This window comes from Macrotis lagotis, chromosome X (genome assembly GCF_037893015.1).
Source record: "Macrotis lagotis isolate mMagLag1 chromosome X, bilby.v1.9.chrom.fasta, whole genome shotgun sequence".
NCBI classification, from domain to species: domain Eukaryota; kingdom Metazoa; phylum Chordata; class Mammalia; order Peramelemorphia; family Peramelidae; genus Macrotis; species Macrotis lagotis.
Genome location: NC_133666.1, coordinates 363,479,874 through 363,493,405, shown reverse-complemented (window position 1 = coordinate 363,493,405; position 13,532 = coordinate 363,479,874). Strand labels below are relative to the sequence as shown.

General features: G+C 33.3%; 1 protein-coding gene across 1 annotated transcript in view; it reads left to right on the top strand.

Moving 5' to 3' along the window:
* Nucleotides 1-13,532, top strand: part of CDH12 (cadherin 12) — a 597,774-nt gene that overhangs the window by 465,511 nt on the left and 118,731 nt on the right. The window contains exon 5 of the mRNA XM_074199467.1: nt 306-473. Coding sequence (XP_074055568.1) covers nt 306-473 — 168 coding nt within the window. The remainder of the gene's footprint in view (nt 1-305; nt 474-13,532) is intronic.

Genomic DNA, 13,532 nt, shown 5'->3' with positions numbered 1-13,532 from the left:
CAACAAAAATATACCATTACTATGAATGTGAAGACATCAATTTTCAGTGTTAACTATTTTGAACAATTTGTGACCTATTGTGAGGTATGTTAGAGGAAAAAAAATCAAGAGGCTGTTGTATTTTGCTATGGGTAGAATAAAATATGCCAAAGAACCATTAAAAAAGAAAAAAAAAACTCAGATGTTGTTTGCTAGTTCCACTAGATTGCCCACTTTTCCTGCCACAATGAAGAGCAAAAAACATATATTGTGTTTTATGGAATTTAATTTTTTGTGATGTGTATGTTTTGTTTTTTTCCTTGAAGGTGTAATTAGAACAGCCTTGCCAAATATGGACAGGGAGGTCAAAGAACAATATCAAGTACTCATCCAAGCCAAGGACATGGGAGGACAGCTGGGAGGACTAGCAGGAACCACTACAGTGAACATCACTCTCACTGATGTCAATGACAATCCACCTAGATTCCCCAAAAGTATGTTGTGTTCCATGTTAAAATCAAAAGTCAATGCAATTGTTTATAAAATCCTTCAATTTGCAATCCATGCATACATGTTTTGAAAAATTTAACACTCAGAGAAAAGATGTAGATAGACCAAAAAAAGTGTATCTCAGTTAGATTGATTTCATCAGATTTGAGTGTAAAGCTTTTTCTTAAGAGAAAATGAACTGCTTAAACAGATAAGCATACTATAACTGAAGACAAAACCAGTGAGTGTTTCCTTTATTTGTATTTAAAATCAGAAGGAATATGTTAATAGTCCAGAATGAATTTGGTTTTGACATTTTCCTGAATTAGAGGGAGCATTCCTTTGCAAATTGCATTGTGATTTAAAGATTACTGGCAAAGCCACTTAAGGTACAGTGTTCATTTTATCATCTTTTTGCTTAAAATGTGAAATTTGTTTCTCCCTACCCTTACTGTAAATTTCCTTATCTGTAAAATGAGGAATATGAGGGAATGGGACTAGACTATAATGACCCTTACAATTTTAAATCCATATCTATAGCCTAAGTGCTATATCATGTTTAATTAAATATGAGAATGATAAGAATTTCCGAGTATCAGAGTGATGTTAGAACACTTATGTTTACCACATTGATTATGACTAGATGTTTCATTATAATGTAACCATTAACACTGCATATTTTTCTTGAATAATAGTATCATACTTGCATTTTTATTATATTATTTTGTTTTCTGTTGAGAATGTCACTATGTTGTAGTACCCTACATTCTTTTATAGCACTGCATGACCTGAGACTTTTCATTATTCTATCACTCCTTGTATCTACTAGAGAGTTTTAGCAGGTGTTTTCAACATTCTAGTACAAAGGTGATGAATCTCTCTCACTTGGTACTATAAGATGAAGCAAGGGTTTATGTTGCTAGGGGGAACTCAGTGAATTCCTTAGATAACAACTTTGCATGAACATAGATGAAATTATTACTATTTGGCATGGTTCTTCCTATTAAAGGAAATAACAACTTAAATAATTGGCTAAATCAGCTGTTTTTTCCAGTTAGTATGTATCCCCCATTATTTTCTATTTTGAGGTAACTTGTGTTTCAACATTAATAATAATTATGATAATAACTATAATTTATATAGTATTCTTATGTCTTGCAGTGTTTTATATGTTTTAATTCATTTGATCCTCTATTCTGTGTCATGATTCCCATTTTATAGAGGAGGAAATTGAAGCAAAATTAAATATTTTCAATGACTGAGGCAGGATTTCTTTCTGATTTCTATTTCTATTTCTATTTCTGATTTCTATTCATTCTATCACATAACTTCCTTTGTTAAAAAGTCATGAACACCCCCCCCATTTTATATATATATATATATTTAAATTTCAAAGTGTAATAAAACATTTCAAGATATAGATAATTATAAGACCAAAAAACTCAGACAGGCAATTGTGTATTATAGGATAAAGCTTTGTTAAATAATTTGGTGTTTTTAATAAGAGACATAGGGTCTTAACAGACTACTAGAACTCAGGGGTATTTTGTTCCAATATACAAATAATATTCTATATGCAAAAGCAAGAAGATTTAAGAAAATTAATCTTCAAGCAGGAAGGAAAAATGAATTTGATTCTTTAATGGCATTGCCTACCAAAATTTAATGGAATTCAAGTTCATTCAAGAACACTGTATCATTTTACTTCTTTCATTAAACATGAAATGCTTCTTTAGTTGAAATTTATAGAATTTGTGTCTCATAAAGAGAATTGAGTGACAGACAGGAATATATAATACATCCTCTATGATTATATACACATAATTTTACCAATTGTTGTAATTTTAGGTAATTCTTATAGTTTGGAGGGGGATATGTAAGGATAATCTATGTAGGGGGCTAGGTAATTTGTTCTTTTACCTTAAAATAAGAAATGAGTTTCAAAGCTTTACTTGAATTACAAATCTTACATTGGGGTTTATGTCTTTTCAAACTAGGTCTTTTTTTTTTTTACTATGTAATTTTAAATTACACACTTCAGACTGTGTGAATAGTGGACCAAAGGCTCATTTCTACTAAGAAGAAATCTTTAATATATTTGCAGTAATTAAAAACACATGTGAATTTAATAAATCCCAATGGGAATAATAGTTCTTTGAACATAAAGTCAAGGAGTTAGAGTTCATCCATTTTTCACCCTAGCTAATTACATAGCATGAGTCCTGATAAGTAAAGAAGACAAATGCTTAGGACTAATAGAAAAATACTGAATACATTTTAGTTTCATCTATGCCCTTTGCAGTATTCATCTATAATGACTTAGATTGGGAACCTGTCCTTCAATAGCCACTGAGAATTTAATCTATTCATTTGACCAGAAATGAAATGTATAACTTCAAAAACTTCCCTAGAGAAGATAGATTCAAAGCATTTTGTAACAATGGTAAAATCATTCTCAAGATAGAACCACTGGAGGCTACAAATAATTTCCTGATCTTATCAGTGTGTTTGCTTCCTACCTCTAGTGAGGTAGTGCAGTTGATAGAGCACTGGGCCTGTAGTGAGGAAGAACTGAGTTTAAAACTGCCTTCACACACATTCCTTAGCTATGTGAACCTGGACATGTCTCTTAAACCTAGGTTTGGTAACAAGTTCCTGTTAAATGGAATAAAAAGAGCACCTATTTCCTAGGATTCTTGTCAGGATCAAATGAATTGAAATCTGTAAAGAGCTTAGTACACTGCCTTGACCATCATAGGCACTATCTAAAAGTTAGTTCTCCTTATTAATCCCAATGTGCAGCTTTTTTAGTTATAACAGACACAGAAGATGATGTAGTTTCTTTCCACTGGCTAAAATGAGTGATGGCTTCCATTTATTTGAAATTTAAAAGCCAGTTTGCTGATAGGTAACTATAAATTACATATTCTTTGTTCAGGTGATTAAGAGAATAAATTAAGGAGAGAACAAACTTAATTCATTCCTGGCAAAATTTTCATGTTTTTGTCTTGTAGCCCCTTTCTATTGCATAGAAATAATATAGTAAATATGAGAACAATTTAGAAAAACAAAATGTCATCTAATCAATGATGAATAATGAAGCTTCTAAAGTTTTAGGCACATGAATGGAAGATAATAATAACTTTCCCTGAAAAAGTTATTTCCATAGAATATTCAGTTCCAAAACAGGGGGTCAATAAATATGCTTCTAGTTTATTTTTACTCCTTTGGAAAAATAATATCCTTCAGAAATACTTTTAAACTTGAGCTTGGTACATTATAATATAAATATCCTATTCCTTTTACATATGTTCATTATAAATGAAAATTTTTAGTCCATGGGAAGCAGTTTTGAGTAATGGGTAGGCCATTGGAATTAAATGTTAGGCAGAGAATTTCAAATCCTGCCTCGGGCATGTCTTAGTTATATGATCCTGGGCAAGTCATTTGACCTCACTGTATTTCAGTTTATTTGTCAGTAAAATGAGGTTATTTGAGTCACAGCCTCTAAGGTAACTCCTAGTTCTTAAATCTCTGATTTTAATATCTATAAAATAAAAAGTTAAATATCAGGACCTACCATACTACCAATGAGTAACTCACTAATAAATATACTTATAAAATACAGAAAAGTAAGTTCATAAAATAAATCTTGGTGTGATTTATCTTCCTAATTAAGAAAAAACATAAAAATATCTAATTAGAAAACAGCTGATTTGGGTAGTTGAGTTCTTTTTTTTTTTTTTTTTTGTTAGTTTCTTTGAAAGGCAGTGGGGTTAAGTGGCTTGCCCAAGGCCACACAGCTAGGTCATTATTAAGTGTCTGAGGCCGGATTTGAACTCAGGTACTCCTGACTTCGGGGCTGGTGCTCTATCCACTGTACCACCTAGCCGCCCCTAGTCGAGTTCTTTTAATGTATTAATTTGCATTAGCTAATTTAATTTTGGCTACTCAATTATTAGACAAGATACATTTTCAGAATTGACTGTGACATATTAAAGAAAAAAGTGCTCAATGTTAGGTGTAGGCAGTTAAATTGGTAGGCATTAAGCAAATTAAGATTTCTTTAATTTTCATTTCCCCCAGTGAAAATATTTTAAAATAATATAATTTATAAAATTACAGTAGAATAGGGAATTTGGTTTTCCATTGTAATTTTGAGGAATTTCAAGGCAAATTTGTATGTTGAAACAGTTTTCTGGATTCTAGCTATATGCATTTTGGCCATTAAATGAGCTATGCTGAGTAAGAAGGTTTGCTGGGTCTTATTATTCTTATTCAATTTTCTCTGACTCTATAGACCTATCCTTACATAAAGCTATCCCCATAATTTTGTATTCCTAAAGATATAGTCAAAAATCCACACACTACTCAGCAATTTGTTCTGACCTTTATTATTTTCTTTCCCTACCCCTCTTAATCTTTCCAATTCCTGAGACACTCTGTATTTTGAGATTTAGTTAATTACAAAGACCATTAAATGGAAGAAATATGGTGACATATATGACTGCTAGAGGTATTCTTCTTGAGAATAAAGAAATGGGTTCAGTTGAGAAAGAGGATGGTGGCAGCTGTCTCAAATGTGGAAAGAACCTCAGAGAAAGATAGTGGTGATATTTTGAGATACTACCAAATTAATACTGTCAGTAGAAATTGGAGAACACTTATAAGTCAATGTATGTTTCAACAAGTATATGGAATATATTAGAGTCATGCTAAGGCTGTTTTTTTCTTCTTAAATTCAAGAATTTAATTTTGACCCTATATTTCATAAAACAACTTTTTTTTATTTAAAAGGACAATTAAGCCTGACCTGCTAAAATATCACACACACACACACACACACACACACACACACACACACAGACACACACGATTTTTTTGGTATCTAAACCATGTAATAAGGAAACTACAATTATTATTTCATTTACTTTAATAAGCCAATTTTCATTATGTTTAATAAGAGGGTTTTTTCATGTATATCAGCTAGTATCTGAGTTTACATAGTTCCATGTAATACTATTTTTTAAAGAATAATACATTTGATAATTTAATTTCAATATTATGAGAGAAATAATATTCTGTTGAGTACCACTAATTCAATCAAGATAAATTGGAGCTTTTCAATGTCATGGCACAGACTATGAGAAATTAGAGGCAATTAATATTTATTCCAGATTCAAGTCAAAGGTTTCCAAGATAAATAAATCAAAAGGTCTAGTTAGAAATTTTGAATTAGAGATCAGAGCAGCAGTCCAAAATGCTTTTGGGAGAAGAGGAGAAGGCAAGAAAATTCAGTATCATATAGGAGTGAGTAGGTTAGAAAAGTACAAGGGATGGAGAAGATATGGCAGCACTTAGAATTGACAAATGACTAGTTCAAAAAATTACTACCAGGGACACCATTTTTCTGATCATGATTTGATGGAAGAGACCCTCCTTATTTAGCTAAGTGTCACTCTGGAAGGTCATATTACTTAGGAGCATGGTTTGATGGATGGATCAGTAGTAGAAGTCCAGTGGTAAATTTAGTTCATTGATGTTGAATAAAATTCCTATTTCTTTTTTATAAATAATCTTCAGACCTATAATCCTACTGGAATAATAGGTCTCAGGAGCTTTTATTTCACGACTCTAGAAATTTTTTATTTTCCTATAGTCACTCCATTTGTCTTAGGGATAAAGTATAATTCAGTAGATAACTTTAAGATCTGAGGTAAGTTTGTCATAATGAGAACTAGTAGTTTTATAGTCCGGGTGTGAAATAGAGAAGATTATCCCTTGTTTCATGACCAAAGGACTAATAACATGAACAATGGAAAAGGAACCCATTACCTATCCTACTAGTTTTAGGAAAATCTATTTGTGCATAGAGTTATAGGACTGGAACCAGAATTGGTCAAAAGAAATTTGTCAAGATTGATAGTAATTGATAGCAATAAGTGAATTAAGTGTTTTTCCTACTGCACTACAGAAAGATAGACCTGATCTTATCATAAAATTCTGCTTTTTATTGTACAATGCTAGTCAAGTTCCTCTTTATATAGTATTTAAGCAATGACTGCTACACACACTAGACACTTAACAAAGGTCCCTTGCTTAAATAGCTTAACTATATGGAACATTCTAATTTACCCCGGCAGCCTCTAATTCCCTCACATGGTTATAAAGATATGAACCACTGTGTACAAGTTACTACATCAGGAGAAAAATGGTAGAGAACATACTATATGGTTAAAAAGAATTCCTAGTGGAAACTAAAGGGTATCTTTTTGTCCTTACGTTATTTTCCAGTCATATCTGACTCTTTTTGATCCCAGTTTGGTTCTTGGCAAAGAAATACTGGAGAAATTTGCTATTTCCTTTTCCATCTCCTTTTCAAGATGAAGAACCAAGACAGGGTTAAGTGACTTGCCCAGGGTAATACAGCTAGTAAGTGACTGAGATAAAATTTGAACTCACTAAGTCTTCCTGAATCTAGGCTTAGCACTCTATCATTTAGTTGCCCCAAAGTGTTCCTTATGGAGTGACAAATTAACTATGTAGTTATTAGAAATTTCTGTTGTCTGCAATAGAATGATCCAGTCATCTTGCTAAGGGTACTCTTATGTTTATGTTTCCTCCCCTCCCCTTTCCCCCCTCCCTTCTCCTCTCTTCTGTCCAACCTCAGTCAACTCTCATACTGGTAGCTCAACATATTGGGTGCATTGAGTGGGGGAAGGAGGTTATGTTAAATTATAGATATGTGCTGATAACTAAAATTCTCCTAGGGGTAATTTGTGTGTTTGTGTGTGTGTGTGTGTGTGTGTGTGTGTGTGTGTGTGTGTGTGTGTGTATGTGTGTGTGTGTATGTAAGAGGGGAGTGGCCAGCTAGGTGGTGAAGTGGATAGAGCATCAACCCTGGAGTCAGGAGGACCTGTGTTCAAATTTGACTTCAAACTCGACACTGACCAGCTTTATGTGACCTTGGACAAGTCACTTAACCCTGATTGCCTTGCATCTCTAGTCATCCTAATCCATATCTGGCCACTGGACCCAGATGGCTCTGGAGGTAATAGCACAGCACCCTGTAACTCAAACTCAATTCATGTGCATGTCTTGGCATCACCTCCCTGATGTCATGGTCTTCTTCAAGAACAAAGGACAAACATCTTGCTATGTAAGAGGGGAGTGATAGATTCTACTACTCAACCCCAACAATCTACCTCTTATACATATAATCTATCACATTGCAGCATGAACTCTTTCTTTTTTTTTCAAGGCAATGGGGTTAAAGTGGCTTGCCCAAGACCACACAGCTAGGTAATTTTTAAGTGTCTGAGGCTGGATTTGAACTCATGTACTCCTGACTCCAGGGCTGGTGCTCTATCCACTGTGCCACCTAGCTGCCCCGACTATAAACTCTTGGAATAATACTAAATGAGAAGACATAGACAAGAATAAACAGTGTTACTCAACATAAGGCAAAAGTAGGAATGACCAAAGTATTAACAATCCATTCAGAAAGCTGGAATGTATTCTTCCACCAGTGTCTGTATTATCTATAAGAAAGAGAGTTGAAACTCACAGGAAACCTAGCAGGGAGGTCCACGAGAAGGGAAAATCATATCCTCAAGACAATTCATGAATTTAGATATCAGACTGGGATATCTTTGTCTCTATAAAACATCCTGTACTTGTTGGGCAAAACTATCCACATCATCACAACTTTTCTATTAGGCAAAAACTTGTAACCTTGCTACTCTTAATACATCAAAGCAGTGTCAATCTCTTTTATCACATAGACATTCTTAGCATAGTATTAAGAAAGGGCCATGCTCTATTTTAGCCAAAAATATATCAGCATAACTTGAAGAGCATTTCATTCTCTTTTAAAGTTGTTTCAGGCAATAAACAATAGCACAGACATCCTAAAAAGGTTTAGGTTATAGATGGTATTTAGGGAGCAATAAGATCAGACAGTTCTTCAAATAGCAAAAGCTTGTTGTTTTATTTCTTTCTTCTCTCCAATAAGAAGCTAGAAAGTACAGATCTCACTTGGTTTTCCCTCTTTCAGTTAATTCATTCTTTGTCCAACCAATCACCTCTCAAGAAAGCAATGTCTCTTTTCTAATCAGCATGGCACTCAGAAAAGCAAGTTGTAAGGCTTGCCTCCAGTCGGGTTCCCTATTCTATCTTCTCTCAGTGACTTCTGTTCCCATCTCTTATTTTTAGTTTCCTCTTCTGTTTCTATCTTCTTGTTTCATCGTAACCCCTGTTTTTCTAATCCTCCAAATTAGAGCATCTGCATTACCATCATTTTCTTCAGCACAGCTAACATTTATGTGTATGGCATTTACTGTACTAAACAACAGTATGACAGATACTGTACTTAAAAATTTTAAATTATTTCAGTTGATTTTTATAGCAACCTGGGAGGTAGATGCATTTTTTTCCTCTTACTGGACAGTGGTTAAGTAAGAGACTTTCCCAGGGTCACAAATCTAGTAAATCTCTAAGGATAGATTTGAACTATCTAGTCTTTCTGACTTCAGGCCTGGTTCTCTATCCACTGCATCACCTCTTGGTGTGAGTAGTGTGACTCATCTCTAATTGATGATGTTAAATGTACAAAATCCACCTATCACATATGATTATAGCAGTTCTTATATAAACGTTTCTTATTTCTCAGTTACTTTATTTCTAGTTCATCACTATATAAGTTCTTCAGAACTCCAAAAATAGTTATATATTATAGGGGAAAGATATATACTGCTATAATCTTTAAGCAGATCAAATAGGTCTTATGAGTACATTTGACTAAGGGGTCCATCTTAACTTTAGCTAAAAATTTCCAATTCTTTTCAAGCTGATCTTATTAGAGTTCCATTTCTGTTTCTTTCATCACCTCATTTCATACCTTCAAGTGTCAGTAATTAAGTATTCTGCCTATCAGATTAATGAAAGAGCCAAATTTTCTTGGAGAGACATGAATGATACAATACAGAAATGAAGGTAACCTGAAAACCCAATCAGAGATTAAATGGGGAAAAAGACTGAAGAGAGGAAAATATTCTTATTTAGCAATACACACTGAAGTTCCCATATCCTTGGTAGAGTGGAGAGAAATGGTTATCAGCAGAGTTGAATAACTCTTTTTTTTTCTTTTTCTCACATCATCATTCCTTTCCTGCCCAATTCTTTTCCCCTACCCTACATAAATTAATTGTACAAACTCATATGTTTTTCTAAACCTTGTCAGCTTTAGAATTCTTGATGTTACTCTTAAAGGATCAGGCTATGCCTCTATCTATTGTAAACTACATATCCTTATTCCTAACAAATGCATTGAAGCTAGAGAGTACACAGAATTTAAGTCCTGCCTTAGAAACTTCTTAGTTAAGTGATCTTGTTGTATAGGTTATCTAATCTGTCTGCTTCAATTTTCATCTACAAATGGAAGAAATAGTATTTAAGTCTCAGCATTATAATGAGGAAAAATGAGGCAATATTTTAAAAATGTTTTGTTTTTCCAACTACATACAATGATAGTATTTACTAATCATTTTGCAAGGTTTTGAGTTTTACATTTTTCTCCCTCCCTCTCTTCCATTCCCCTCCCCCTGACAGAAAGCAACCTGAAATAGTTTTACATTTATGACCATGCTATATATAATCTATAACCATCCATATTGATTATGTTGTGAGAGAAGAATGAGATCCAAATGGAAAAAAGAAAACATTAGAGTGAAAAAAATGACAAATACATAAGACAACTTTTAAAAAATATTATTTATTTTAGGCAATGGGGTAAGAGTGACTTGCTCAAGATCACACAACTAGGCGATTATTAAGCATCTGAGATCATATTTGAACACAGGTCCTCCTAACTCCAGGGCTAGTGCTGTATCTACTGTGCCACCTAGCTGCCCCCAAGACAACTTTTAAAAAATTGAAAATAATAAGCTTTGGTCTTCTGGATAAGGATGGTATTTTTCATCAAAAGTCTTTTAAAATTGACTTTGATTAATTGTATTGCTGAAATAAACAAGTCCATCAGGATTTGTCACCATCCCATGATATTGTTGGTGTGTATAATGTGCTTCTGCTTCTATATATTTCACTCATCATTAATTCATGAAAGTCTTTCCAAGCTTTTCTGAAGTCCTGTTCCTCATGATTTCTTTCCTTTCCTTTCCTTTCCTTTCCTTTCCTTTCCTTTCCTTTCCTTTCCTTTCCTTTCCTTTCCTTTCCTTTCCTTTCCTTTCCTTTCCTTTCCTTTCCTTTCCTTTCCTTTCCTTTCCTTTCCTTTCCTTTTTTTTTATTTAGTTTTTGCAAGGCAGTGGGGTTAAGTGACTTGCCAAAGGTCACATAGCTAGGTAATTATTAAGTGTCTGAGGTCAAATTTGAACTCAGGTCCTCCTGACTCCAGAGCTGGTGCTCTATCCACTGCTCCACCTAGCTGCCCCCCCCATGACTTCTTAAATAAGAATAGAGTTCCATAACATTCATAAAGCATAGTTTGTTCAGCCATTCCTCAATTGATGGACATCCTCTCAGTTTCCAATTCTTTGCTACTACAAAAAGAGCTGCTATGAATATTTTTATGCATGTGGGATTTTTACTGTTTTTCATGCCATCTTCAGGTACAGACCGAATAGTGGTATTGCTGGATCAAAGGGTATGCACATTTTATTGCCCTTTGGGCATAATTCCAATTTTCTCTCCAGAAAGGTTGGAGCAGTAGGAGATAATATTTTTAAAGAACTTTGCAAACCTTCATGAGTTAAATATATGCTAGTTGCTATATGTTTTTTAGTTTTTAGGTTGGTTAGTGCATTCTTTAATTATTCACATCAGGTTCTTTGGATACAACTTCACCTTTCTTCTCCATTAGAATTATTTTTCTTTATGTCCTTTGAAATGTTAGACCATGAAAATTAACATCTTTCTGTATCACAAATTCTAAGGCAAAATTCACAAGAATCCCATCAATTTCATCCCAAATCTCTATTTACCTTCCTGATGAGAATCTAATAAAAAAAATAGGTGCCTCTTATTCATACCTCCACCTTTTGAAGGATGTAATTATCATTAAGGTTAAATAAAGAAATTACTTCTGCTATAGAGAAATCTAACACACGTCAATGTAAAAAGAACAACCTATCATTTCCATGTCTCTGTGATAAACTCATGAGCTATTTCCTCATCTTTTTTTTCTTCTATCCACATGGACTGTAGGCCTCTAGTAAGAAGATCACCTCAGTTCCTGCATACCTATATCTAGATTGATCTATCTATCTAGTCACATTAAAAAGGGTTAAAAATGATTTAGGAAACAGACATAGTTTTCAGTTTCATATCAACATGGTTGAATGGAAATGAATATTTAATACATAGGGAAATTTGACTCTCCCTCTGAAAGAGGGAAAGAAAAGGGAGAAAGGGTCAGTATCTTGCATCAAGAGAATATTGTGGAGGAAATATCACAAAGTATTACTGATCATTCACAATCTTGGGTTCAATTCATTTACTATCTTCCTTCCCTAAGTTGGGTTATAGTGTGTGATGTATTATACACATCTCCTTATTCATCTGTGCCAATGCCACAACTGCAGACATTTAACTTTTTACTTTTTTGTTCTTTTACTGATGTCTCATTTAAAGGGCAAAATATATTTATAGCAATAGTTCTACTTTATCTGAAATTACAGAGATTCTATATGTTATATACAAATGACTAAAGTAAGCAAATAAACAAATAAAAAAGACCTAACAATAGAATAGTATGTTTGAATCAGGATGCTTGGTTGTTTCTCAAAACTACAAAGTGATATACCTCACCTGAAGCAAAGAAACTTTAAACACAAACAACAATGAGAAGAGAGAAATTCAAAAGAGACAAAAAAGGAAATATTCTGGTGATATACAAGGTCTAATAAAAATGTTTGGCAGTTAATAAATGAAAGGAATGTAGTCAGTATGCTAGAAGTTTTATCTTTGGTTCCATAAGAATAAATTCCTATCCAACATTAAAAGACTGAGCTTTTTACTCAATGATATAAAAGTTTCTAATGTAGTTTCAAAATGGGAAAGAGTCATCTTACAGCAGAATCACCACAGGTAAACAAGAAGCAATTGTTTGCTGAAAATAAATCATAGATGATGAATGTTATGTTATCATTTGATTAAAAAATAGCACTTTATAATGCATACATGTATATACTCATTCATGCATGCATGTTTACACACACAAAGTGTTTATATGAAGCTAAGTTTTCTGAATTATGTGACATGAATAAAATAAAAAAGGCTGTGCTTATCACTATAAATAAAAGAACATGTTCAAGAGAAAAAAATGTACATAGAAATAACAACATTTGGATCATTAGCTAATAAAATAATACTCTAGCATTCCAACTACAAATAATTTATGATCTCAAAGACTGACAATAGAGAAGAAATCCCAGAAAGTACTGCCAAGTTGGAAATGCTTCAAATACAAATCCCTTTTTATCTTCTCTTCTTCCCTTCTTTCTCCCTTCCTTTCCCCTCCCTTCCTCTCCCCTCTATTCTTCCTTTTTTTCTTTCTTTTTTCTTTCTTTTTTTGCATTCACTTCTTGTGCTTTCCTCAGTGTGTGAAAGCATATATATTTTAAAATTGCAGTAAAATCTTATGAACTAAGGGGATATAGCTGGTATGATTTGCCTAAGAAATAATTATGATTTTTACAAGATAGTGGCCAGAGAAATATTCTGTCTCTTCTGAGAAAAAGTGATGCTAGATGATTTTTATCTTCCAACTATCTTTCCCCTCTATCACTCACCTTTTTCCTTGAAAATAACTTTAAATATTAGAGGTTGACCATTAAAAACTGCCCTTCAATTCCTTCAGTTTTGCTTAAAGAACTTTTCAATGTAACCATATAATTTAAGTCCTTAACACTTCACTGTTTCTGTTTTAAGATATGAGTTGAAATCCTGAGTGTAAGATTAGTATCTAGGCAAGTCAATTAAACATTCTGGATTGCAACTGTCTGATTTGTAAAATGAAAGTTTTGGATTATATGATCTTCAAGGTCCAC